The following is a 26956-nucleotide window of genomic DNA, read 5'->3' as shown; positions in this document are numbered from 1 at the left end:
CTGTAACCGTGCCTTTTCAGAAAGTTTCCCTTTCTTGGCTGTCACCACGGCAGTAAAATAAAAGCATAAATTGTGGTTAATCCCTGGAGCAGAGACATGGTGCCTGAAGCCTGTTGGTAATGGGCAATGCCCTTTCTAATCTAAATAAAGTTAAGCCTTTGTAACAGTGACTGCATTATGGAAAATCCAATTTGTGATTGCAACATCTGTACTTAACCTATGGGTAGTTCTTTGTTGGTCCAAGTAGCTAAACTGCATGTCTTTTCCACGATTACTTTTCCAGGAAACTTACATGTACGTGACCTTGCATGCAATGCTTATGCAAAAAAATGGGTCCTGGCTATTATAATGGTAAAACAGGATCAACATCTAAATATTCTCAGACATGCAAACCACATGCACAGATTACAGCACCCTGAGATACTATTGATGCACAAAAGAACCTTTACTTTTCTCACACAGGTCCCACAGTCATACACAGTATCATCCAGCTCACATTAAAAATAATAATAGCTTATTAGCTTAATTGCCATTTGTTTGACAATTAATAGGACAAATACATATATGTTATTATTTATAATTGAATGACATCAACATGACAATAAAGGAAGAACCTCAGAGGTTTACGACATGAGTCAAACATTTACCCGGCACCAACTCCAAATACCTTTTTCTTATGGGCTCTGAGAAGGCTTCTTCTATTTGTCTCGTTGACATAATGCCAACCAAAGCAAACTCGGTGACTTAATACACCATCCAGGCCAAAGCTTCTCAAACCCCAACTGTCAAATCCTGTCAGACCGTATGTCAAGAGGAGAAGGACAAGAAGAAAAGGGATCATTCTCACACGTTTGGGACGTGCCCAGAGGCTTATTTGTAAGCCTGCAGGGTGTGGCAGGTAAGTCTCCACCTAAAAGGTAATAGCTCCCTCCCATGTAATTGCTCTTCGTCAGATCAACCTGCATGACATTCCTACAGTGTTTCAAGTGACTACTGCCAAAAGACAGAAAGTGGTGGTTGATGGGATATCATTGCGTCGTTAGCTCAGGTGTCAGACTACACCCTAATGATACACAATACAGAAAGCAGAAAATACAGCATACTGAGGGACTCAAACCAGCAAACTACAGAAGGAAAAATGAATAACAATAAGCAAGCAACGTGCAAAAAAAAAGCTCTGACACAAGACGGTGTTATTTGCACTAGTGAGACTTCTCTTAACAGAGCGGGGACCATTCAGAGGAAGGACGCATCCTCAGGCAAAGCAGAGATAAGGGCCTTTGATAGAATTAAGCCAACGTCAAAAAGGCAGGAGATGAGTCCTGTGAAGATAAAGCAGCCAGGACTGACAGGTCTGATAATAGTCCAAACAAAGAGAAAGTGGAGATTAAGGGGTTCCTTTTCAGGCAGTTAAGTGGACTGCCCAGAGGACACTCCAAAACATGGCTCATCTGTCAGGGACGGGAGGAATGGATACCATCACTGACGCTAGGAATTCCTATAAAGAATGCTGTACTGTAGTTTTTAGGGTATCATCAGTAGTCTACTTGATCAGCATATTTGCATCTCGCAATGTTTAAAAACATTTAGCTGATACGATTAGCTAGAGGAATAAAAGACATAAAGTGAATGCAATGGACGAATATGCACAAATTATATATAAACGTCAGCTTCCACGCAAACAGAACTTGAGTGCAAAGTTCAAAGGTCTGATGATATTCATGGCTTGACAATAAAACTATGAGTGAAGTTTAAGGGACTGACTTTTAGAGCAGCCATTCCCAACCATGGGTACCTGTCTTATTTATAATTTTGAGGAACTTGTACTTTGGCGGAGGCGACCGTGGCTCACTGGGTTAAGAGGTCATCTGGGAACCGGAAGGTCAACGGTTCGATCCCTGACTGGGACGTGTCATGTGTCGAAGTGTATCTGAGCAATACACTGAACCCCAGCTCCCCGGGTGCTGATAAATGGCAGCCCACTGCTCCCTATAACTTGGTTAAATCAAGATAACAGTGCAGCTGTTCTTATTGAATCAACACCTCACAACTTCAGTTTCAGGAGGTGGAGTTGCTGTTTTATTTAATGATTCTCTTCAATGCAAGCAGATGCCCTTTGGTCATTTTAGTTCTTTTGAATATGTGGCTCTGAATTCCACTCAAGCTTTATTCCTAAACATTTACAGACCGCCTAAATACTGTGCAACCTTCTTTGATGAGTTTACTGAACTGCTGTCTGTAATCTGTATTGATTTTGACTGTGTTGTTATTGTTGGTGACTTTAATATCCATGTTGATAATCCCCAGGACAGAGAGTCTATAGAACTATGTGGTGTCCTTGATAACTATGATCTGACTCAGCATGTGACAGGACCCACCCACAACAGGGGGTACACTCTGGACCTAATCATCACCAAAGGTGTAAACATTTCCAAGGTTGCTGTGACTGATGTTGCACTCTCTGATCATTTCTGTGTTTTCTTTGAGAGTGCAATCTCTTTGCACACAAATGTCCAAACCAAGGTTGTGACAAAGCGTTACATCTCTGAAAACACCAGTGAACTATTTATTCAGAAGTTCTCCTCCACACCAGCCCTCTCTTGTCTCTCAGTCAATGAGCTTATAGATGGCTTCAATTTTAAAGTTAAAAATATTATTGATGCCATTTCACCCACTAAAGTGAAGGTTGTCTCGGGTAAGCAAAGATCTCCTTGGAGAAATGCTACGCTGGTCAAAATAGAGAAACGAGAGTGTCGGAAAGCTGAGCGCAGGTGGCGAAAAACTAATCTCCAGGTTCACTGTGACATCTATAAAGAAAGACTTCGCAATCATAATTTGGAACTTAGAAATGCAAGGCAGTCATTCTTCTCTGACATCATAACCAAAAACAAGAACAATACACGCGCCTTATTTGCTACCGTCGACAGGCTAACAAACCCTCTAGTGTCGGTAGCTGCTGAACTCCAATCCACCTGGGCATGCAATCAATTTGCCACCTTTTTTACTGACAAAATTCAGAAAATTAGACAAGCAGTCAGTGCCTCCACATCAACCACAGGATATGTGTTGTCCCGATCTAACATCCATTCAAATATCATGACACAATTTCATTCAATCGACCGTAGAAGCCTAGAAGACATCATACAACATCTGAAGTCATCCTCCTGCTGCTTGGATATTCTACCAACACACTTTTCAAAAATATTTCAAACTGCATGACCACTGATCTTTTACAAATTGTAAACACATCCCTTCTCTCAGGTGTCTTCCCACAAGCCCTAAAAACTGCAGTTATTAAACCACTCCTAAAGAAAGCTAGTTTAGACTCCGCAACGATGAAAAATTATAGGCCAATATCAAACCTCCCATTTTTAAGTAAAATAATTGAAAGAGCGGTTTTCCAACAGCTGACCGACCTCTTGGCCGTAAATAGCTGCTTTGATGTTTTCCAGTCAGGCTTTCGACAGCACCACAGCACTGAAACTGCTCTTGTTAAGGTTTTCAACGACATCCACTTAAACATAGACAATGGCAGAAGTTCAGTCTTAGTGTTACTAGATCTCAGTGCTGCATTCGACACGGTCGACCATGCCATACTCCTAGAAAGACAAAAAATCTGGGTGGGACTCTCTGGCACAGCACTTAACTGGTTTGAATCCTACTTGAAGGGCCGAGAATACTTTGTGTCTGTAGCTGATTACACATCAGAGTTGACTAAAATGACATGTGGTGTTCCCCAAGGTTCAATACTGGGGCCCCCTCTGTTCAACATCTACATGCTTCCACTAGCTCAGATTATGGAAAACAACAAAGTGTGTTATCATAATTATGCAGACGACACACAAATCTACATAACTATGTCACCAGGGGACTATAATCCCATACAAGGGCTGGGTAACTGCATTGAACAAATCAACAACTGGATGTGCCAGAATTTTCTTCAATTAAACAAAGATAAAACAGAAGTAATTGTTTTTGGTACCAAGGACGAACAATTGAAAATCACCGCTCAGCTTCAGTCACTGATGTTAAAACCCACAAACCAAGCCAGAAATCTAGGTGTAGTTATGGATTCAGACCTCAACCTGAACAGCCATATCAAGACAATTACAAAATCAGCCTACTATCACCTGAAGAATATATCAAGGATTAGAGGACTTATGTCTCAACAGGATTTGGAAAAACTTGTCCATGCATTTATCTTCAGCAGACTGGACTACTGTAATGGTGTGTTTACAGGTCTCTGTAAAAAGTCCGTCAGAAAGCTGCAGCTGATTCAGAACGCTGCAGCTCGAGTCCTCACTAAGACCAGGAGGGTGGACCACATCACTCCAGTTCTGATGTCTTTGCACTGGCTTCCTGTCCAACAAAGAATTTACTTTAAAATCCTGCTGTTGGTTTACAAAGCACTGAATGGTTTGGGACCAAAATACATCTCCGATCTGCTACTACCTTATGAACCATCCCCTCAGGTCATCTGGGACCGGTCTACTTTCTGTTCCCAGAGTCAGAACTAAACATGGAGAAGCAGCGTTCAGTTTTTCTGCTCCACATATCTGGAACAAAGTCCCAGAAAGCTGCAGGTCTGCTGAGACCCTCAGCTCATTTAAATCAAGATTGAAGACTTTTCTGTTTGCTGCTGCCTTTAATTGAACCACGTTCAATTAATATATTGATCAATTTCCTGCATTTCTGCATTTTATTTCTTACACTGTTTTTTAATTGTTTTTGAAATCTCCTTTTCTTTTGCCTTGTGTTTTGATGCTTTTAATGGTTTTATGTGAAGCACTTTGAATTACCTTGTTGTTGAAATGTGCTATACAAATAAACTTGCCTATATACAGGGATGGGTCAAATGCAGAAGTCAAATTTCGTGTATGTGTGATAATGTATATGACAATAAAATCCTAACTAACTTCCTTTACTTGAGTATTTCCATTTTATGCTTATCTTTACTTACCTAAATAAATTGATAAATGGTGTTATTCTTATTATTCTTGGTAGTATATAATTGGTAGTGTTTGATATTATGCAGTTTATAGTCCACTGAACGTATTTGAGTGGTGCACATGAAAGAGTCGAGGGGGTAGATCAGATGAAAAAGGCTGAATTGGAGAATAAGCTTAACCTGAGAAAAGATTGCTTTTCAACAAAACCTTTGACTCTATGAAATATATTTCAATAAAATCAGTTGTTCAGTATAGCAGCCTGTAATACTTTTGCCATTCCCAGTACAGCAAGCTCAATTAGTGCGTCTATCCCGTGGTAAGATAAAAGTTAGGAAACTTTAATGCTCCGTTAAACTCCTCATAGCAACACATTAAGTATAATAAATGTAGCCGTGCCTTTTTGTACCCATAACCTTAGTCCCCAGAAAGCTGTTTTCGTTCCACAGTTGAAGCTAAAAGAGTGAATGAAAAAAAAAATAAAGTGACGAGGAGTTAATGCTGAGGCGACCGAAAAATGAGAGACAGTCGCAGCACTCAGTTGTAACACAGTCTGGCAAAACACTAACAAAGGAAATGAGCAAACCACACAGCAAATAACAGACTTTTATTCAACACTCTGGGCTCCACTGCTTACATCTGGGTGCCAACTCCCATCACTTACAAATAAACGGATTTATGAGAAATATTACACACAAATGACTACATTTGTCTAGACAGGACATTATCGCAGCTTTACTTACATGGGCATGACCGAGTTCAGTTTTCATGAATATGTATATTGGTATATGTCAAACATTTACAGCTTCCAAATTCGCACTTAGGACTAAATGGCACGAATCAGTAAATAAACTACATTTCCCACAGTGTAACACTATACATATGAGTGGGACTTCCTTGCCAGATAACCCAAACTCATTTATACTTCCTTCAAAGAATAACTTTGATTTCAAGAATTAAAAAATGCTACAGTTGAATTACAGCTGTAACATTTTTAAATTAGGTTCAAATAAACATGGTTGTGTGAACTTTTGTGAATGTGTCATTTGTTCTCCTTACACTATGGTTATATGTTAAAATATAGTGTGTGTGTCTTAGCAATATGGCCCTGCCTCAAAGGCCATACACTCCGAAGTAAACTGAAATATTCTCAAGCAAATGGGTTTGCAACCGAATGGAACCGCCAGAAAGCGACAATGCTTAGCAGGCCTCTCAAACACACCTGTATAAACTTTATTCTAGAGTAATGGTGATTATATTCAGACGTGTATGTTCAGACTATATTCAATGCTACAATTGATAATGTCCTGTAGGTACAACATGTTGTCCTTCAGTGGCTATTCCGTTTGCTTTTTCATCAGCTTAATTTTCAGTGTGTAATATTCCTCTTGCAGCTTGAGGACTGCCTCTTGTCTTCTTAGCACAGATATTTCCAAATCCATTCGCTCTTGCACAGTTGTGCAGTGCACTGCGGGTGAAGAAGCAGAACAGAGAGCATCCAGGTGGTCTGCAGAAGCAGCAAAGCCAGCAGCATGATGAGTGCTGAAATGCACTGCAAGTGATTTGGGGACGTTAGTAAAATCATTCACTTTATGTTCTGCTGGAGAAGTGGATGGATCTGGATATGTGGGGAGCTCAAGCTCTCTCAGTGCATGTTTGTTTGAGAATCGTTCATCTACTCTGTGCTCATTTTCATCTTCATCGCTGCTGAAAAAAAAGAATGTCAATGATAATGTTGCGCAATAATATGCATTTCATCCTTAAAGTAGTTAGTTCATCCAAATTACAAACAATATATGTTCTCACTTCCGTCTTGTGGTTTAGTTTTATGAATCCAGGTTCTGAGATTCAGGTTCTCTGATTTTGTTTTTGGTGTGCTCCCAGCACTCATAAATTAAATATGAAACATTAATGGCAGCAACTCTTTCCAGCAACCATATTCTCGTTACTCTAAATAATCCACAGAGCTCACTGTGTGTGAACAGTTTTTCCACTATTTATTTGTCACAATGCTCCACTGAAAACTGTTGACTGAGGTTTGTGGATAACACAAATGCAACCAGGACATTCATTTAAAGTGGGAGAATACTGAATGCGTGTTTTGTAATTGGGATGAACAAATATCAATAACATATTTTCAATAAGTTACTGTATATAAAGTTATGCTTTGTTTCAGTCTAAACAAATAAAACAACGACCTGTTTTGAGTTTCCATCAACTCTGAGATTGACGAGTCTTCTCTATCGTGTTGCAGCATTTCTGAGAGGTCCATCACAGAAATCACCACTTGAGTCACAGTGCTGAACTGTTCAACGGACAGGCCTTCTATAAATGAAAAGGCATGTCATGCATTCATTAATAATAAATGCAATACTATGTATTCAACTCAAACAGTGATGATGTGGATTTGCTTATTTCTTCTTCTGGGTTTTTAACTCAAAATCATCCCCACTTAGCCACCCTCAAGGTGCCGTTTCACCAGTCTGAGATTGCAGATTTAATGACACATTAAGACTTTTTTTCTTGCTGATTTTCCTCACCTGCGCCCGCTTGCCTTCTCTGTCGTTTGATCTCCTCCTTTGACTTTGCCAGCAGATTTTCCCACTTTTTGTTACAGTCAGAAACTGTACGCTGAATCTGTGGAAAGGCAGTGTTGATGGATTGGGCTATTTCCTCCCAGGCTTGTCTTTTATCCTGTATTGTAACACCATTGCTGCACTTCCCTCTGATTATGTCTTTCTTCTCCTGCGTTAACTGAGCAAGAAGTAGACACTCCTGGTCTGTCCAGTTAGGTCTCCGCTTCCTGCTGGACATCACTTGAAGAAGTTGCAGAGGCATTACTCTGGCAATGACAGACACATTTTGATTATATCCAGCCTTCATTTGGTCCCTGATACATATATATATATATGTATATATATATAGTGATTGCATACAGTACAGAAAATGCAACACGACTAAATTCAATTATACTATTAAATACAATAATCGAACTGAAAGGCAAAACCTTTACCCTACCGGTAAGTCTTTTTTTAACTTAAGTTATTATATTTAAGAGATTTTTTTATTTTAAGATTTTCGTTACCTGGAACTCAACCAGGCGAAGAGTAACTTGATTGCAGGTCAGACCTTTGCTGAATGTAAATACTACGAGCTACAGTACACGCTACAGTAAATAATTACTGGTAAAAACCTTAAGGTGAAACGTAAGGCTTTCTTCTCCGTCTCAGGGAAAATCCACAACGTCGCAGGACGATGACGTCGTCACCCAGTGACGTGTCAGTTTGTTTACAGCGGTCCCTGCGCTTGCAGCTGCACAGACATGGCTGTGGATATAACTTTACTTTTCAAAGCCAGTGTCAAGACGGTAAAAACCAGGAACAAGGCGATAGGAATAGGCTCTGACTCTACCAAAGATGAGATTTTCAAGAGGAGCGGACCCAAGAGCGGCTTCTCTCGGAAGGCGAAAGAAGTGGTGAGTGTTTCCTCAAGCAAACGTTTAGCTAACTGGGGCTAGCATCGAAACTAACTTCACGTGTACTGACAGCTGAACACGGGGCTGTTTTAATGACATTGTTGCTCATGCTGTGTTGTAGAACCATCGGGTTAGCCTGTGAAGTGTGTACAGCAGTTTAGACCATTCAATGTGTACCAGCTGTTCACAGTTAAGGCCTCTCTCAGCGGCGTAACGTTATAAATCATTAAACAACTTTATTGAATGCAACGTGAAGTAAATGGGAGTTAGGAGTGGACAAAATCCTCAGTCCCAATCTATGTTATTTATAACAAATGAATGAAATATCTGACACATAATGGCACTTCACCACATTGATGCTAAACTCATACATAAATCAAGTATTGCCATAAAGCAGCCATGTGTATTTATTCCTAACATTGCCCAATACACCCAGAGATATTACATATGAATTCATATTAATTAAAATCTCTGGTAGCTGACACATTTATATAATCTTTGAGTAGATCATCATCATCATTGGCCAACCCCAATGGGATGCTTATATCCTCCTAACTGCTGTTACTCTGCAGGTTTAGTTGGAGGCCGTTGATGTGTTGATACTCGTGTCAGCTGTATTATCATTTACTGGTTTGATTATTGAGCTGTTCTTATTTAGCCCCATATTTAGATCATGGTGCACAATAGTACACTAGAACCGCATGCATTAAAGTGTCCCAGTACTGTCATGTTTAAGGTGCCAAAACTGATTTCAATCATAATGTATTTGCTGTAAGTTAGTTTAGGGAATTCAAGGAGGCTGTCAAATCGCAATACACCAAAATATAACCTGTCATGGCCTTGTGAATGCCAGCAGACCATGATTTCTATATTTTTCATGTTCAAGAAACAATTTCCCAGTTGTATACAGAAGGAGTGTTAACGTATGCTTTAATCCTTTTGAGAGCCCTCATTCAAACCACAAACCATAATCATGTTACTCAGTGAGTCAGAGCTTTATTTTCTCCCTGTGAATGTCTTAGTTATCTACTCAAAGTGTTTTAGTGATGCACTGGTTTTCTATAAATCAAAAATTAATTCAATGTGTTCAGAACACATAGCCAATCACAGCAGCCGTCCTTTGTCCGACTTTCAGTGCGTCACTGCTGGTGAGGCTGGACCGTTGTGTTGGCTTTTAATACACTCTGTCTGTTGCAAGATGTTTTCATCGTGCAAGGTGCCCACTGCCTAAATGTGCATTGCAGTTAGCAAATGGTGCATGGCTTGAGACTAAAAATCTTACAGTTGCCTTTCGGTGGTCCATTCAACCCATTTGGCACATATCTACATCTTGAACACATGTGATTCTTTCGTCACGTGTTCTGTGTACAGTGCTGCCTGTCTGTATAGCTCATATCTGGACCCACTCACAAAGCACTGAGGCATTGATGTTGCCACACACTTCAAACTACATTTTCTGTCTCAGACATGGCAAAAAAAAGTCTTCTTCTGCCCTGCTAGCCTGCTTTGTTACACGCCTGCTTGACCATTATATTCCAACAGTCATTCCAACAACTTAAGTTAGTGTACTTCTGAAGAAAAATCAATTCCAAAATGTCATCTTCTGGACACGGAGACATAAAGATAACCGGAATATAATGTCACTCTTAAAAAAACACTTTTTATTTCGGTCAGACTACAGGAATTTTTGAATCCTGCCCAGTGTGGGCAGTTCAGGATAAATGGCTGCTCTGCTTGAGATCTAGGAAGACAAAAGTTGAGCTAAGTTGTTGTAATAAATCACATTGGGCCAACTGGCCAGACTCAGCAGTTTTATGCCCAGAATATTTTGGGCCAACTGTCAGGTCCGAGCACCACTTCTCCCCAAACATCGACAGAGCTAGAGTCTGGGCTTTGAACAGACCCGGAAAATTGCCCAAAGAGATCTAGACTTTAGGCTGCGGAAGCCGAAACATTACTTGTAAAGCTAGCGAAGAGCATTCTCCTCACTTTAGTTTAGATTGAAAAGAAATGGCGAGTTTCTCTCATAATGTCCTGAGCTAATTAAAACAGGTTTTCAATCTCAGACAAATGTTCAGCTCTCGGTTGTATTCACATCGTCAGCAAGGACATTTTTACTTCAGTACCTCTTTTGAAAGACTACGTAAAATGTCACATCTTGACCTTACAACTTGGCAGAAGGGCCGTCATTGGTGTTTAATTAGTTCCTGAAAACATCTCAAATTGTATTCTTCCACTGAGGTACGGAGACTTCATCAATGGTTGGCAGTAGGTAGTGGATCATTGGGAACTACAAGGCTTCCCTCCATGTCACGAGAGTTGATCCTCCGCCAGAAGTCCTTGGCCTGACATGAATATCGTACACATCGTAACACAAACCTCTTCAAAGGCACCTTGAAGAACCACTTTACGTTTCCCTCGGGGAGTCGGGACTTTAAGTTGTACCTGATGTCTCCAACCATCAGTCTGAGGCGAACATGAGCCTGGTCACAGCAGCTCTGCACAACTAGCTTTTTGTTATGTTCAGTTACATTTATATTAGAAATGGTGGTTTAATAAAAGCAGTGGTGCTGATTCAAAGAAACCCAAACCTATCCTGTGGTGCCTGCCCTCTGCAAACCGCTGTGTCCCTCGCCCTGCAGATATAATCTCAAACCATCTCGGTGAAGCAGCTTTTGTAGAAATTGAAATTGCGAGTTGGAATGTCCAGACTGCTTACAGTTATGTCGCGGTTTTCACCCGCAACTCGACTATCAATTCTTCTCTGTACAGACTGAAATAGGCAGCATTTTCTTGTGTGCAAGTCCCCTCTTCACATCTACGATTCCATAAACATACTGCAATAACATTTTCTTTCGGCTCTCGGACAATTTCTCGGGGAAAGCCGATCCTCCCAAGAGCCAGTGATTAAAGGTGGAAGATCAAAACAGAGAAAATATTAAATTAGGTCCCCAGTAACAATGTTGACGGCCGGCACCTAATGCACAACAGATGTGGGTGCCCTTCAAGACATGCATAACTCTCCAAGTTCCCACTGAAGATTCACAAAAATAGAAGGAAAACATCAAAGTTGACAAATACACAGTGGTCCCGTGAGTCTTTTTCCTGCTCAAAGAGAAAGGAAATTCAGCATCGTTCAAGACAACAACAACAAAAAAGGGCTTGATTGACTAAGAAGAGGGCCGATGTTTACAGGGTGGGGTTTGGTCAGGGGAGTCTTTTACCTCATAGGGGGGTCGGTTTGGGGCACCGTGATCTCCATTTCACTGCTCACCTCGTCTCTCTCCGCAGCATGCTGCCCTTCTCGAGTTTAAATGGAGGAGGTCACTTTAAAATTGGTAAATTGTGTGTAGAAAATAGTGCTCGGCTCCCCACTGTGCCCTCAGTATTGGTATTCCAAAATTGGCTCCTTCTCACGGTGTTTTCTTAGAAACCCTGAAAGTGTGGCCATCGGCCAGCACTTAAAAGTATGTTGTGCTGATAGAGGGGGGGGGGGGGGGGGGGGGTTCACATTGAAATAGTATGCTTTTATATCCTCAAAACATTTAGGTTAGAATCAGTTTTACTTTATATTTTTGTCAGTAATGATCAAGTTTCCAAGTCTAGAATGGTTGGTTAAGCATTTGGGTTTTCATCAAAGTTATGTTTTGGGACTATATGGCTCCAAATAATGTCTGATTACGGACATAAAAGTCAACGATTTCCCCCAATGAAATAGACTGGGATATGTTTAATCTGTGATGGAGACCAAACTCTGCACTGTTTTTTTTATGATTCTATTGATGCTGGAGCATTTTGGCAGATCTTTGCGTTTCGATAGCGTACAGCAGCAGATGGTATAACAGCAATGACATTTACAAGTCGGCATTAATGCCGATCATTTAGGGAATAAAGTGTGGAAATCTAAGATAAGATAAATGAAGGGGGCGTCCCGGCACTCCGCTGGCCAGTCTGCCCATCTGTCTTAAGGGGCATTTGTGTTTTCTTAAATAAAAGTAACAAACTTTAAACATTTAAGGTAAAAGCACAAAGCCTGTAGCTAAAATTGACCAATGTGAATATTCACAAAATAGCCTTACAAATGTCCAAAAATTATTTCAAGGTCTAAAAAAAGAATCATACATGTTACATACAAATAAAAAGCTAAATCCTGATTTTGTTATATCGTCTTATGAGACAATTTTAAGTGTGAAACCTGCTATATTTTTAACTCTGTGGCAGTGTGCAATCTGTAATTGTATTGAACATTATTTACAAAAACTCGGCTGGATGAGTAAATGCGTGATAATCCCAAACTTGGCACACAGGTTCAAAACGTCCTCACATGCAGCTGTCAAAGCCGGGACTATACTCTACCAGGACCTCAGCCATGGGGAAGGGATTTGCAGGGATCGCCCCGAGATGAACGCGCTGCTAAATGGTCTCTTTACTAGTCGGCCTAATCTTTGCACTGTTTTCCTATGAAAGCCAGGCAAATAGAATTTTGAGGCATCCGGCCAGGCCTGAGCACAAGCTTTGTTATTTAGTTTCAATGCGTTTGCCTGATTCGTGACATGAAAATAAAAGAGGAAAAAAAGTGTTGAAATGCAGATTTACAGATGTATGTCAAACTCTAAATCGTAAAACGGACACCAGATACTCTGCAGACTAAATAGTTTAAGCCGAATAAAACGTTGCGCTCAATTTTAAACATTTGAACACGTAGGACGACTAAAGCAGCAGCTGTTGGCGCTTTTTGAAGAATGCCGTCAAGCTTTTTGTTATTACGCAATCTGAAGTTATTGTGATTTACAATCCCTGAAATACTACCAATGCAGATGACAGCAGGCGGCATACTTGACCCTGACACTTCAAAACACAGTCTGAACCTTGAAACAGATGTGTGCTCCTCTACTTAGAGACGAGTGGGTTCTTTTGTTCTAGATTAAGATATTAGTACAAGACATGGGGTATTGATCATGTATAGTCATTTCAGGAGCATGGCTACACAATGTCCTTATTTATTTATTGGTATATTCAAAGCATATAATCATTTGTATGTGTTCAAAGAAGATAAAACAACACTAACTGCTCAGCTTCAACAACCCATTGACTTGCATGCAAAAATAAGGTGGTTACTGATGCACTGCAAGAGACGCCATCCCAACCTAAATCAAAGATGTGTGCAGTTTCAGATTTTATATTGTAAAAGAGGAAGGAAGGCTTGATGTGTGAATGGGGATTTTGGCGCAAATCAGTTACTTTATATTGCGGAATTAATACAAAAGTAATCTTAATTCTAGATGGAAACACTGAATGAGAGGAAGGGAGGGAGTCTGTTTATTTACCCGATAAATAGACTGAATATTACATAAATTTTTTATCCATGTATGATCTGATCAAAAATGAACAAACACCACGACTGTATACAAGCGCTGCTTACTATGAAAACACAGTAATACTACATTAGCGCATATCAAAAAAGGGTCAAAGACCCCGTTCATGAATAATATCAAAAGTCTTCTTTGATGGCACGTCCTTGTTTGTTTATGGAGCTGACTAAAGCGTTCGTACTGCGAGAAGACAAAACTAAACCCGTTAGAGAGTCAGACATAAACATGATAATAAGACCAGCATGTGGCAGAGTCTTCTCCACCGAAGCATCCTCTCTGTAGCAGGCCCACGTACCCAGAAACACAACATAGCATGGCGTCAGCGGGGATCGCCCTCGGTCAGGACACACAGGGTCTTAAACCGATGCCGGGGCACTCATCATCGAATTCTGTCAGTTACCTGGTTTTAACGAAACAAAGAGCCGTCCAAGCTCTTTAGAAGATCTGTTAGCTAAGCCGTTTCTCTTTTCTTCCTCGTAATAATCCCCCCTGATGGTTTGTTTGGGCTCAATCGGGGCTGGAGGGGAAACAGGGGAAAGGAGAAAGTGAGGAGGTAAAGTGGGGGTCTTTGATGATGACGAGATTAGACGTAGCCCGGCAGACTGTCTCCTTCTGCCGTCGCTGCGAGCTCTGCCTCACACACACGCGCACACACACACCGATGCCGGTTGCGCGTATTTCACACGCACACACACACTCTCGTATAGCTACATACACACAGACGTATACGGTGAGCCTCATGCACAAGGCCACCCCCTTCCTCATTGTTGAGGAATTACTTGCTCTTTAGGGTCTTAAGTTACAAGAGCAATTGATCCCTCTGACCCCCTGCAAACCCTTGAGGTTGTGCTGGGAATCTGAGCTCCAATGTATACACACAGGAGACAGCTCAACCCCCAGAGCAGCACTCTTGACACTCCCCGGCACCCCCACAACACACACACACACACAATGCACTCTTTATTTTTTAAATTGTGTCTTATGTCCCAACGCTGTGGATTTAGCACTGCCTGCTGGTCAAAAGCTGCAGTGCAGTGGACAGAGTTCTGCAGGCAAATATATTTTGTACATAAATAAAAAGCTGAAGCCAAGTACTACTTGCAAGCAGAAAATATAGTTTATAGTGCAATATGAATTAGTCATGCCTCGTAGCGGGTTGTGTTTTCCACTTTGTGGCAGACCAGCTCTCAAAAACAGAGTTACTGAAACTCCACAGTGGTTTCTTTACTTTTTCTTAGATAAAGGGGTCAAAGGCTTAATAAGATAGTATCATGACAATCTGCTCCATCTTTAGTACTCAAAGGCCTGGGCAAATTGAGTCTCTTTTAAAAATCAAATAAATACATTGACCGGAGGTTTACAAATTGACATTAAGGCAAGAAATGAACGTTTCTTGTTATTATCCATTTATCTGCAGCTTATTGTCTTGTTTATAGAATGTCAGCAAATAGTCAGCAAGTTCCCCATAAAAAGTCTTGTGTTCTCCGACGCACATTCCAGGCATCAAACATATTTAGTGCACCAGACAAAGAAAACCACCCACAAAAAATCACCTTTGAGATCATGGAGCCTTTTTGTTTGTTTATTATCAAAATAGTTGTTAATTAATTTGTGGTCTGTTGGCTAATTGATTAATCGAGTAATTATTTCAGCTGTAGATCACATGAAATACTTTAGATTAGATTTGAGTGTTTGATCTTGGAGGTGAGCTAAATGATGAATCACTACTGAAAATGAAGCACGTACTGAGATGTCACAACGGACACTATTCTTCAATGAAACATCTGACGACCAATGGGTTATTGGTCTCTCCTGTAAGAGACGTATTGGAATGACTGAATGCATCATTTAATTGCTGAAGAAAACATTATTTCTAAAAGACGTCGAATTTGTTCTAACCCGCTGGATCACCCAGGACATTTGGGCTACATTGCCGTAGTTTTATCAATCTTGCAGGAGTTTCCCTTCAAAGTTCCCTCGTTCACTGAGACACTACATAATGGATAATGTTTTTGAAAGACTTTGAACCATAATAAAGGTTCTCTTCTCCCCCCTGAACCACCCTCTAAGCTCAACTGCTCCGAACAACAATTAACTCTTGACCTCAAATAATTGTATTATTACAAGGGTCGGCTTGCCTTAACAGCCCTTTCCTGAGTTAGTGCCCCACAGCAGTGACGTACGTCACTGAATTACCTTCTAAACCAAAGAAGGAGTTCTACCTTTCTAACTAATTGCTCCGCTCTGTTTGTCTTGACACCTTCTCTCTGCGTCGAGAAACGTGTCGGCTCAAATAAAACACCGCTTCAGGTCACCGTGACGCTAGGAACGAATGTTTAGAGACATTATTGGAACACCCCCCCCCCCCCCCCCCCCCCCCCCCCCCCCTCACAGCCAAGGCAATTTGATAATTGAGGTTGTTAGAGTGAAAAGGCTGAAGACAGTGATGGTATGCTTTCAAAATAATCTCCCGTGCTCCGGGGTCGCTGTCACAGTCAGACTCATTGTGTCAGTTTTCAATCCTCGGCCTGTCTGAGTTCTGTCTCCTTGTGGATCCAACAGAGCCCGCTGTGTGCGCGTTCACACCCACTTGCAGCCTGCCAGCAGAGCTCTGTGGACAGGGAAGCAATTTGGTCTTTTTTAATATTTGACCGAATTACAGGAGCAAATATTGGATTGAAGCAAGTTTCCTCTGGTTTGCCTGAGCACACACACGCGCTTTGGACATTTTCTCCCTGATAAATAGTAACCGATCGTGAACTTAAAGCTTATTAGAGATCGCTCTGTGTGCCGCCGCTCATGGTTTCATTTACGAGAGCTGTTTGACGAGGAAATTGCAGGTTTGAGTTCTGCATGTCCGTGACTTGATGACTTGTCAAAAGCAAATATTGAGAATTCACAGAGACAGACAGACATTGGTCGCCTGTCACATCCAACAAATACAAAATGCTGCGTTGACTCTGGCTCTGTCTGAATGTAGTCGGGAGAAAATAGTTTCCTGGTACAAGTCTAAAAAAACCTCTTTCTTAAGCCGTTGACATGTGTGAAGGGGCATCTGAGGCGTAGCATTTAAAGAGACTCGTCGACACGAAGGTAATCAAGTAATGCTTCTTCTCACTTTATCTCGGCAGATCTCGAACATCACCAAGCTCAAAGACTTTCTGCTGCAACACAGGAAAGATTACGTGAGCGCCGGAAGGTAAGCCACGGCAAACACTCCCAGTTAATCCACCACAATCAACAACAGCAGCCGGTAAAACCCTTCAAGGCTGCAAGGGGAGGCCGGGAAAGAGACAAACACTTTGATTCTGAGTCAATTCAGAGAAGGTCAGGAGTCAGGGCTACTTGAAGGTATCGTCAAATCTGTCTCCAGTATGTGTGTGTGTGTGTGTGTGTGTGTGTGTGTGTGTGTGTGTGTCTCTGCTGGCACAAGGTCAGCAGCGAGTAGGGTGGTCTGTGGCGGCAGCCTCCAGTCTAATTGTCTGGAATAATTGAGCTGCAAGCAAGTGAAGAACAAATCACGCCCTGAGACTAATCCAAGGCCCCCTCTGTGTCCTGTAGGTGTGTGTGTGTGTGTGCGTGTGTGTGTGTGTGAAGTAGCCTCTGTTTCGTTAGGTTTGTTGATGAAGCCTCAGCAGAACCGATTAACTAAACATTAGATGTCAGTGGGTGGAGTGCAGCAGTATTTAGTGGTGGGAAAATCCATCCAGAAACCATCAGTTGTGGTGTAAGTCTCGTCTGCAGTCGGCCGCTCCTGTCTTCCAATTTTCTTATCAACTTCCTTCTTTCCTCCTCTCTTTGACTTTGCCTGACAGAGTGATGAAACACTGGATTAAACTAAACTCACTTCCAAATGTTTATCAAACTCGTCAATCATTTTACACCAAGTATGGCTGGGGTTCAATTAACAGCCTAATCGATTAGAATATAATGTTATGACATGTTATGAGAGTAACCAAACCAAAGATCCTTCTCTCGGTCACCGTAAGTATGATAAAGGACGATTTGTTCAGCTTTCATCACTGCGTCTTTCCACGTTTGATTTATTTAGAGGCTCCTCGGAATGATTATCTTCATTATAAATGAATCTGTTGATTATTTTTGTCTGTAAGATGTCATTAAATAGTGACAAATGTCCATCGCAATTTCCCAGAATCCAATGCGATTGTTATGTCCAACCAACTGTCCAATTCAAAAAGTTATGAAACAGTTGTTATTTATGCTAATTTATAAAAATAAAAAAAGTCAGCTCTGGTTTTATCACACGTATATATTCCTAATTGAAGTTCTTCCAGTTTTATGAAACCAATCAAAGTATTTCAGATTGTCACAAGCCCTTTACAAATGTTATGCATGTCTTGTATACAGCACACGTTTGTTCTGAAAGAGTTGTCGTCGTGTCAGAAGTCCACCAGAGGGAGACAGTAGGTCTCAATACGCACCTCTGCCTGACAGCAAGGTCCTGTGTTTGAGTTCCACGGATGCTCATTTCTGTGTGGAGCTTAATGTTCTCCTCAGATTGTTTCAATTTCCTCCGAAAGTAAGAAAACGTGAGCTCAGCTGAATGGGGAAACTCGTAACTTGCCCGTTTGTGGAAGCTTTAATGTTCATTGGTGGGCCTGCCGGCCGCCCAGTGCATGATGCGATTGGTCTCACATGGAGGTGAAGGGGGTGCAGAACGTGGTTGAAGTTAGACATGAATAGTAGGGAGGAGCAAGGCATCTGTCAGTATTTAGGCCACTTGTAATAGAGCTGTGCTCTAAATAGTCTTTGTTTGGATAACAGTCAAACGTTGAGCTTTGGATACATGCCCACAAAGTATTTCAACTTACTGTGATTGTTCTCGTGTGTTTCACAGTCTCATCTCGTCAGATCTAACCCGTATGACGGACAATGAACGAGACCAGATTGACCAGGATGCTCAGATCTTCATGAGGACCTGCTCCGAGGCCATCAAGCAGCTACGCAATGAAGGTGCGCGCTTGTTTTACCGTGCAGCACGTGAACTACTTTAGAGATATCATTGGAAATGTAAAGTATGCTTCCAGGTGGTAGTTTTGTCTTGCATTCATTTTCAAAACATCAGCAGGTGGCTGGGATCACACAAGTTTTTGTCTGTAATAAAGAGAATGTTTTAATGTCACAATAGCGGCGAAGCAGGTGACATCAGCCCAGATAAAGGAGCACAGAGGGGCAGTGCTGGACCTCATTGAAATGTTTCTGAGAGGTGAGTTCATGCAACTCTTTACAATGTAAACCGTGTGCTCCTGTGCAGTGTGTTGTAGGCATCCATTGACTGCATGGCAGCGTCACGTGTGTCTTGTTTTTAAGGAGTATGTAAGCTGTACTCTGAACAGAGGGCCATCCGAGTCAAGAGAATGGTGGACAAGAAGAGGCTGTGAGTGTATATATGCATACTTCATTCACAACATTTGTTATTTACTTCTAACAAGTTGCTCCTGATTCACATGACTGTGTTTTCAGGTCGAGACTGGCCCCAGAGCACCGCAGTAAGGTGCAGAAAATGCCGTTGGTGGAGCCCAAAGAGCAGAAGACTGTCAAGGAGGAAAGTCCTGGTGAGTCAGTAAGTCCCCTGAGACACTGGGCTCTATTTCTGTGGCGGCACAAGCGGCCCTGCTACTTCATGTCCGTGCTGCACCATTAAGCCTGATGGTTCACTGTGGGTCCTTGATTAAAGCACAGCCAGTAACTCTTAATATGCAGGTTCATGCAGTCCGAACCATCAGGTGTTGGGAATTCAAATGTAGAGTCACAGTTCACGGAAAAAGGTTTAAGATAAGATAAGCTGCATGTGTCCTCAACTTCGTTCCAACTCTTCCGTCAACATTAGTGTGACACTTTTAATTATAAAGTGGCTTTTTAATGGCATTGTGATGTCTTCCAGCTTGATTGTGACAGTAAAGGTTTTGGCTAACTTTGACAGTAAACGACTGAGTAAGTGATGACAGACACATTGTGAGCTTTTCCTTCCTGCAGAGAAGAGTGTGTCGGAGGTCCTGGACAACCCTGTCAACCTGTGGGAGGAGGACCGCGTGGAGGACGAGCTGTCTCCTGAGGAGCTCCAGATGGTGAGGCGCCATCATTATTCATCATTCATGTCGTACAGTATATGTAGATTTGTGTGATTCCTGCCTGTCTCACTAGAGTACAGCTATACTTAGACAACTTCTAAATGCACAGGAACTCGGTAAAACACATTCATTGCTTCACTGAGAAGGTTTTCTGTGAGAGTGACATTTTTTGAATTCGCCAATTCAGCTGATTTTCCAGAGTGCCCCCCTCTGAAGTTTGTGGTTCAGGTATACTGTAACATGCAGTTTATTGTAACTTCTAATTGCCCCATGTCATGTTTAAATGTTAGGCATCCCTACACAGCCATACACAATTGATGAAGATGTTTCATGATTGTGTGTTTCCGTCTAGTTTGAACAGGAGAACCAGAGGTTGGTGAGTGAGATGAACAGCCTGGTTGATGAAGTGAGGTGAGTCCAGCTCGGCACACATGTTACTTTTTCCTGAATCTCTTCTAATCGACACGTCTATTACCATGGGATGTCATTCATGTCATTCTGTTCGCACATCTGTATTGTGAATCAGGGAAGTGAAGCGTAAAATGATTTACTGGTGGTGATCCAGGGATCCATTACACCGCTCTAGTGATTGAGATGCCAGGTCAGCAAGACAACAACTACGTGAAATAGCACATATCCATCCATGCGGGATTAAATGAACCCACGGACAGGTGTTTGCAGATGAAATTGCTACCGCTAATACTAGCTTGTTTTGTTCCAAATTGGACAAAAATGGTCCTTCGGTGACAATTGCTAATGCCACCTGAAAGTGCTTCAACGAGCTGGGCACTCTTATTTTCATGGGATATGTCGAGCATTTCTTTTGTGCATTTCAGGCAAATCGAGGGGAAGGTGGTGGAGATCTCGCGACTGCAAGAGATCTTTGCAGAGAAAGTCCTGCAACAAGTGAGCTGAGTTCCTGCCATTTCATTCGCCTGAATACTTAAGTTTGCGAGAAGAGCTTGAAGTTCAACTCATTTGTCCGTTTCACTTTCCGTGACAGGAAACCGAGATAGACGGCATTCATCAGCTGGTTGTGGGCGCTACAGAAAACGTCAAAGAAGGCAATGAGGATATACGAGAGGTAACGCCACTAATCTATTCTGCATGTGGTATCCAAACTTTATGTTGTGTTTTCCATTGGTTTATGTTAATACATCTGTAATGAGCAACTTTGTTTATTTGACAAGGCAATCAAAAACAACGCTGGCTTCCGGGTATGGATCCTGTTCTTCCTGGTCATGTGCTCCTTCTCCCTCCTCTTCCTGGACTGGTACGACAGCTAACACAACCAGCCAGAATGGACTCTGTGTTCGACAGGAAACCGTCTGGCTCTGGCACATATCGGTTGTCTCGTAAAGAGGTGATGATGGCAACACTGAGGCTGAATGTACAGTTTACCATGCTGGAGCTGGTGTGCAAAGTGCTCTTCGTGAAGATTCTGTGTTCAAGTGGACATGGCAGTTCGTCCTTCCCCCGATGCTAACTATCTAAATAGTGCTTGTCCAGTTCTTTCAGGGCTTTCATGTTTCATTTGTCCTCTTTTAAGTGTTTTTATAGCGAGACAGTCAGTCTTTCTTTGCCACTAAAAGCAGCGATGATGGTTTGATCGACTGAAAGAAACATTACTTTCTTATCCCCTTTGGAACAGACTGAAGGATACTGTTCAGACTGGCATTACTATTACTGTCGCATGTACACTATTTGAATAGATTATACATGTGTGTACGTCAGTGGCACATAAATTATACTTCGCTGTCAAATGCTGATGAATGTTTTTGCTTTACAGGCTATTATGGGCAGCAGAGCAATTTATTCGACATGTCTATCACGGCATAACTGTACTGACACCGCATCCTAGTAAAACGAAGCAATCGTCTTAATTTAATTCTGTGTGTCTTTTCTTTACTTGAGGGTATCAATTTATAACCGTTGTTTCATATTCATGTCAAGCTTTCAGATAACATCCAGAGCAGCAGAACGGCACGGCCTGCCCTGCTTCATGTCGGCCAACGAAAGAAGCTGTCGACAGGAGATTTGATTCCCAGCCTCCTGATGTTTCTGCTAATCTGTTTATTAGGATTAACCTATATCCGAGTTGAAGCATTACAGCGCTTTGAATTATTTTCCTTTGATCTCAACTCAAGGGAGCTGGAGCTGTTAACTGTGTTTATTTTCTGCATCACTGACGAGATTTACTCTTGGAATAGTTCACAGGAAAATGTTCTTAGGTGTGAAATGTGGGCACTTTATTTCAGTTTTAAATTTAACATTTTTTTTTTATGTAGCAAATGCACTTCAATGGTAATTGTTACATTGTTTGAAAAAAAGGTACAGTTTTAAATTTCATGACAAACGCAGAAGAAAAAACAAAGCAACAGGACAAGTGACTACTGTCAGATTGTTCCACTACATCAGGGGTCTCAAACTCATTTTCACTCCGGGCAGCATCATGGTCGCCCACAAAGGGCCGGTTGTAAATGTAACTACTCGTAACATATTGTTAAATAACTCTCTGCATTCACAGTTTAAAGTAGTCTTCAATGTACAAAACATTTCCATGTCAAATGTACAGTAACCAGCCAAAGAGCTGCTTCTATAACTGTGTTTAAGTATCTCATCATTTTGACTTTCTATTTCATAATTTTGACTTTCAACCTCATAATTTAGACTTCTCTCATAATTTAGACTTTCTATCATAATTTTGACTTGCTAACTCATAACTTCGACTTTCTATCTCAGAATTTCGACTATGGGGATATTTTTATTATCAAGTCTAACTTTAAAATAATAATTGATTTTTTTTTTTTTTGGCTGGCGGATTCGACCCGGGGCTGGGAGTTTGAGACCCCTGCACTACATCAACCTAAGTCTAGTGTCTGTGATGGCTGCCAACAGCCATCTATGGGGACATTAATCAATGCAAAGCATTGCACAATACAGTGTCTTCACTAGCAATGCAAAAAACACATTCAATACAGTTGCATAAAAGGTATGCTATGAAAAGTAACCATTGAGTGGCCAGCAAAGGAAAAAAGCACACGGTGTTCACAAAGAGTTCAAATGATTGGAGACAATCATGAATGCTGGTTGAAAAGACTTGATGCATCAAATACTAAAAACTCCTTAACAGCACTATATGCAGAGAGCCTTATGGGCTGCGTCAAAACAACACAATTAAAATAGATCTTTTTTTGTTTTCGCTGGTTAAAAGGTTTCCTCCATGTCGAGCTTCATTTATTCACAATATCATGACGGTAAAATATTCTACGCAGATGACCTCTGTGGGCAAATTTGCTGCACACTTTGTCGCTTCATGGGAAAATGTACCGCTGGACCTCATGAGGTCTGACATGCAATATCAGTGCATGTGCGTGCATGTGCGTTAAAACAAGCAACGCCGACACAAGATGGTTCACAGTCATTTCACAAATGTGAGTACTAAAGTGAGTTCTGTTACATGTGTGTGTACAAAGACTGTGTGTGTGTGTGTGTGTGTGTACAAAGACTCTGTATGTGTGTGCGTGTTTGTATGACTGTGGCTTTTTCTACACATTAGCCACAGTTTTAAAGTGTAAATAAATAACAACACATGCGATTCAAACAAACCATGAATCCACCCCGGTCGGTGAGGCTTGCTTTGCTGTTCAATATGTTCAGAATTTCCTGCTACAGTACACATCAGCTGCCCAAACTACATCAACAAGCCTGCAGAGCGTCTCAGGCAAGAGAAGTTGATTTTTCACCAACAGAAAGCCCCAGGACTCTTGAGGTTTGCTTGAATGGCACAACCGTATTATTTATTTATTTCTGAAGCAGGTGAGTCCACCTCCTGATCCCAGGTTGGTTAAGCCAGTTTCTGGGCGGTCTCCGTCTCCTGCTGGGTGACCTTTTCCTCAGACATGATGGTCATCCATGGTGATACTGACCGGGTGATGGTCTGCTTGGCTATGTTGTAGTGGTTGATGAGGGTAAAGAGGCGCCCGCGGCCCCCAGGGCCCTGAGGGGGATAGTTGCCGTACATCCCAGCCGGCATGCAGCGACCTTGCTGCTCCAAAGAGAGAGGGAACGAGAGATTAAAAGTGCAGAGATGAGACGATGTGAAGAGAACACGCAAGGTGACCACATCATTACTCAGGGAAGTATCATGGAATTCCGAGAAACAAACTGTGATTCACAGATACATGAGATAAAAAGGTCAGATGACTGTCAACACAGAGCTGTGCTGTTTGTACGAGAGGAAAAGATCGAAGGAAAATTAAAAGCCAGAAAAACATCCATCCATTATCTTGAACCGCTTATTCTCACAGGTCCCCAGACTATCACATGTACAGGAATTGAGTCAACACTTCTACACAGGTTTTACAGCAAGGCTATGTGACTTTAGCTGAACAGCGACCACTGTCTGTGGCTAAAATGCTAAGCTACTGTAACAGCAATGTTTATCTGAAGTTTGCTCACATTAGCTAGAATTAGCCACCTTACAGTTCATCTGAAGTAAGGCTGTAGCCGCAAAACCCCTGAAGGTATTGAACTGAGCAATGGTGTGTTTTGTTGCTTATTAATTCAACTTTTCATTTGTAAGAGGAAGATGATGTTATGAGTTATCTTGAAAGTCACATAGCCTTGCTTTCATTTCATTTAAACCCAGATGAATTCATTCAGAATCATTTACAAATATAAAGCTGGTAACATGTGGCAGTCGTGAAAAACTACATTCATATCAAATTGGTTCAAATAGAAAATGATTCGATCATAGATCATGCTTACAAACAGAAAACCATGAGATTGTTTCAAAACTATTCAGAGAAATTGAAAGGGCAGATTTGTTGGTAAATAAATGGGAAATCAAACTTGAATTTCTTCAATTGTGAGACAGATTCTTGGCAAAAACAAGGGCCTGCAAATGCTTAGTTTCATTATGACATCTATTATGACAGCCTGGCTGTCTATATGATGTATGTACAGTATATAGCACACTTATTGCAGGATGGTTGTATCACTCTTTCAAAAAAAAGATTGTTGGTCGACCCAGCTAACAATAAAATGATTATCTCATGCAGGGTCACAAACAATGATGCTCATCAGTGTTTACCGTGTAAACAAAGCTGTCGGGGCAAGGCTGCTCGTACTGGTAGACCTTGTAGACGACCAGGAACACCACACACACCAGGAAGGCCAGGGCACAGATCACCAGCAAAGTCACCTAAAGGAGATGCACAACAGCGCCATCATCAGACCAACGTGACAGGGACCGCTAAAGGACACATTTTTATGAGAGTACTGTAAAATAAGTACAGCATTGAAATAAACTGGAAGAGACAGTGGGACATGTACGAGGCAAAGCAACAGGAGATTATAACAGAGACTATCTGCGATGAAAGGGATAAAAAGGGCTGCCTGAAACATTACAAAGCACGCCGATCAGAGGATGTGCGCTGTGTTCTCTGAGACACTGACGTGCCTCCTTGCCTTTCAGATGTTCGGGGATAAAAGAAATATGACCAAAGGGAGGGTGACACTGAAGCGGTTTCATCTGTTGCTTTTGGACGTGGAGGGAAGAGTATTGCGTAGTCTGCATGCAGAACACCTAGTTCATGAATTTTAAAGTATGCAAGGAAGTCTTCAGGCACCCAGGATTGTGGTTGGAGCTTTTCTTTTACAAAAGCATATGTTTTAATCATTCTATATCGTGTGCCACGCAGCCAGGGGGGGGGGGGGGAGGGGGGCGTCTAAGGAGGTGGGAGAGATGCTGCCATTTGGAGGCCATCGCCATGGCAGCAGCTGAATTAATGAGAGTTTCAGGGCGGGGTTAAGTGAATCAATGTGCATTATGTCTCCCTGTGTAGCCCGACAACATGACAGGCTGCACGGGATGCAGGAACATGAAGGTGGCCTGAGTGAAAGAAGTATGACTTGGATTGGTGAGGGATTCTTATGACGGCGGTGACAAATAGTATAAGGAGTTCCAGGGAGACAGCTGTCGGCTCTCGGGGCATATGCATGCATAGGAGTGTGAGACATATTGGAAATGGGATGATGTTTGAAACGCAGTCGATGACTGCGACATCATTCTTACTTTGAGTCGCTCAGATACGCCTTCAATGATGCTTATTGAGAATTCTGCGATTTTAGGAGATCGTAGTTTTCCCTTCTTGTTCTCAATATAGTCGGCCTTTGTCTTCACCACCACCTGGTAGAAACACATAAAGACATGTGCATGAGAGACGGTCCAATCAGCTGGCTGTTACAGCTTCAGGAAGAAAATGAGAGTTCCCAGAAGCAGGATGGGTCAAATTGTTAGCATTGTACTATGGAAATAATAGATCTGTGAGGATATGTGGTAACACAAAAAAAACGTGGTTTCCTTCATTTTCAACACTCTAATTGGACTAATTGGTTAGTAATACATAAATAATGGGCCACTCACTGTGGCTCTTCAAATCAATGGAAACATATCACACACACTCAAAATAATCTTACCTTATCTGGTGGAGGAAACTGCAGCTGACTGGCATCTAATGGTGTTATGAGAGGGATGGTGTCAAACCCGTCTTCAGACGCCACCTTCCCGTTATTTTTCTCGCTGAAATTATTCCCCAGTTTCACCATTTTCTCTGCACAAAATAACACCAACCTGAGGGGGGTAAACATGTGCGTATTACTTCTGTAATGTGCTCCTGTGTAATTGACGTTTCATAAACCATTCAAGGAATCATATCCATAATTATGCTGGCGTTTTTTTTTTTCCCACATGCATACAGCAGTACAAATCAAACAAAATGACGCGAGCCGCTTTGTGGCCCATGAGAAAGCCTGTTAAGCACAAAAGCGCAGGAGAGGACATGCAAGGCTTCGACATAAAGGGACCGATGTATCACCGTGAAAAAAAATATATTGGATTTACCGCATCCAAATACTCACCAGCTCAGCCGAGAAGCGTTTTGAATGCAGCGTATTTCTCCTAATGAGGTGAATGTATTGCTCCAGAGGCGCTATATGTTTTTGTAGGTGTGACGCAGCCGATTTGCGGAGAGCTGGTGCACAATATGGCCAGTTGGGTAAATGAGC

The 26956-nt window shown here is 41.7% G+C and overlaps 3 protein-coding genes across 5 annotated transcripts; 1 reads left to right on the top strand and 2 right to left on the bottom strand.

Annotated features, from left to right (window-relative positions):
* Positions 1 to 6283: 6283 nt before the first annotated feature.
* Positions 6284 to 7784, bottom strand: LOC306775593 (uncharacterized protein; the record flags this gene model as incomplete). The annotated part of the gene is made up of 3 exons (XM_079266051.1): positions 6284 to 6650; positions 7145 to 7271; positions 7487 to 7784. 3 exons carry the CDS (start codon positions 7782 to 7784, stop codon positions 6284 to 6286), a joined length of 792 nt encoding a protein of 263 aa, XP_079122177.1.
* Positions 7785 to 8245: 461 nt separating this feature from the next.
* On the top strand, positions 8246 to 21768 carry stx18 (syntaxin 18). Of its 2 annotated transcripts, XM_079296881.1 has the most exons (11): positions 8254 to 8421; positions 16925 to 16992; positions 18652 to 18767; positions 18943 to 19020; positions 19125 to 19191; positions 19278 to 19369; positions 19791 to 19882; positions 20238 to 20296; positions 20722 to 20791; positions 20889 to 20969; positions 21076 to 21768. In XM_079296881.1, exons 1-11 carry the CDS (start codon positions 8269 to 8271, stop codon positions 21169 to 21171), a joined length of 972 nt encoding a protein of 323 aa, XP_079153007.1. In that variant the 5' UTR covers positions 8254 to 8268; the 3' UTR covers positions 21172 to 21768. The 2 variants fall into 2 exon arrangements, with proteins under 2 accessions (XP_079153008.1, XP_079153007.1); XM_079296882.1 differs by lacking the exon at positions 16925 to 16992 and having other exon boundaries at positions 8246 to 8421.
* A 365-nt stretch (positions 21769 to 22133) lies between these two features.
* LOC306775862 (neuronal vesicle trafficking-associated protein 1-like) lies at positions 22134 to 26935 on the bottom strand. Of its 2 annotated transcripts, none has more exons than XM_079266407.1 (5): positions 26810 to 26935; positions 26369 to 26522; positions 25965 to 26078; positions 24981 to 25091; positions 22134 to 23933 (listed from the first exon to the last, which is right to left on the bottom strand). In XM_079266407.1, exons 2-5 carry the CDS (start codon positions 26495 to 26497, stop codon positions 23733 to 23735), a joined length of 555 nt encoding a protein of 184 aa, XP_079122533.1. In that variant the 5' UTR covers positions 26498 to 26522; positions 26810 to 26935; the 3' UTR covers positions 22134 to 23732. The 2 variants fall into 2 exon arrangements, with proteins under 2 accessions (XP_079122533.1, XP_079122534.1); XM_079266408.1 differs by having other exon boundaries at positions 26369 to 26502; positions 26810 to 26844.
* Positions 26936 to 26956: the final 21 nt, after the last annotated feature.

Source organism: Melanostigma gelatinosum, assembly GCF_949748355.1.
Source record: "Melanostigma gelatinosum genome assembly, chromosome: 3".
In the NCBI taxonomy this organism is placed as follows: Eukaryota; Metazoa; Chordata; class Actinopteri; order Perciformes; family Zoarcidae; genus Melanostigma; species Melanostigma gelatinosum.
The sequence above is the reverse complement of the archived record's forward strand: the minus strand, read 5'-3'. Positions and strand labels throughout refer to the sequence as shown.

Excerpts from the sequence above, each read along its gene's own strand:
- stx18 (XM_079296881.1), top strand. The coding sequence starts at position 8,269 with ATGGCTGTGGATATAACTTTACTTTTCAAAGCCAGTGTCAAGACGGTA. Across the intron at positions 18,768-18,942 it reads CAAGCAGCTACGCAATGAAG|CGGCGAAGCAGGTGACATCA; the intron begins GTGCGCGCTTGT and ends ATGTCACAATAG. Across the intron at positions 20,297-20,721 it reads AGCCTGGTTGATGAAGTGAG|GCAAATCGAGGGGAAGGTGG; the intron begins GTGAGTCCAGCT and ends TGTGCATTTCAG.
- LOC306775862 (XM_079266407.1), bottom strand. The coding sequence starts at position 26,497 with ATGGTGAAACTGGGGAATAATTTCAGCGAGAAAAATAACGGGAAGGTG. Across the intron at positions 26,079-26,368 it reads AGTTTCCTCCACCAGATAAG|GTGGTGGTGAAGACAAAGGC; the intron begins GTAAGATTATTT and ends TGTTTCTACCAG. Across the intron at positions 23,934-24,980 it reads CCGACAGCTTTGTTTACACG|CAAGGTCGCTGCATGCCGGC; the intron begins GTAAACACTGAT and ends TCTTTGGAGCAG.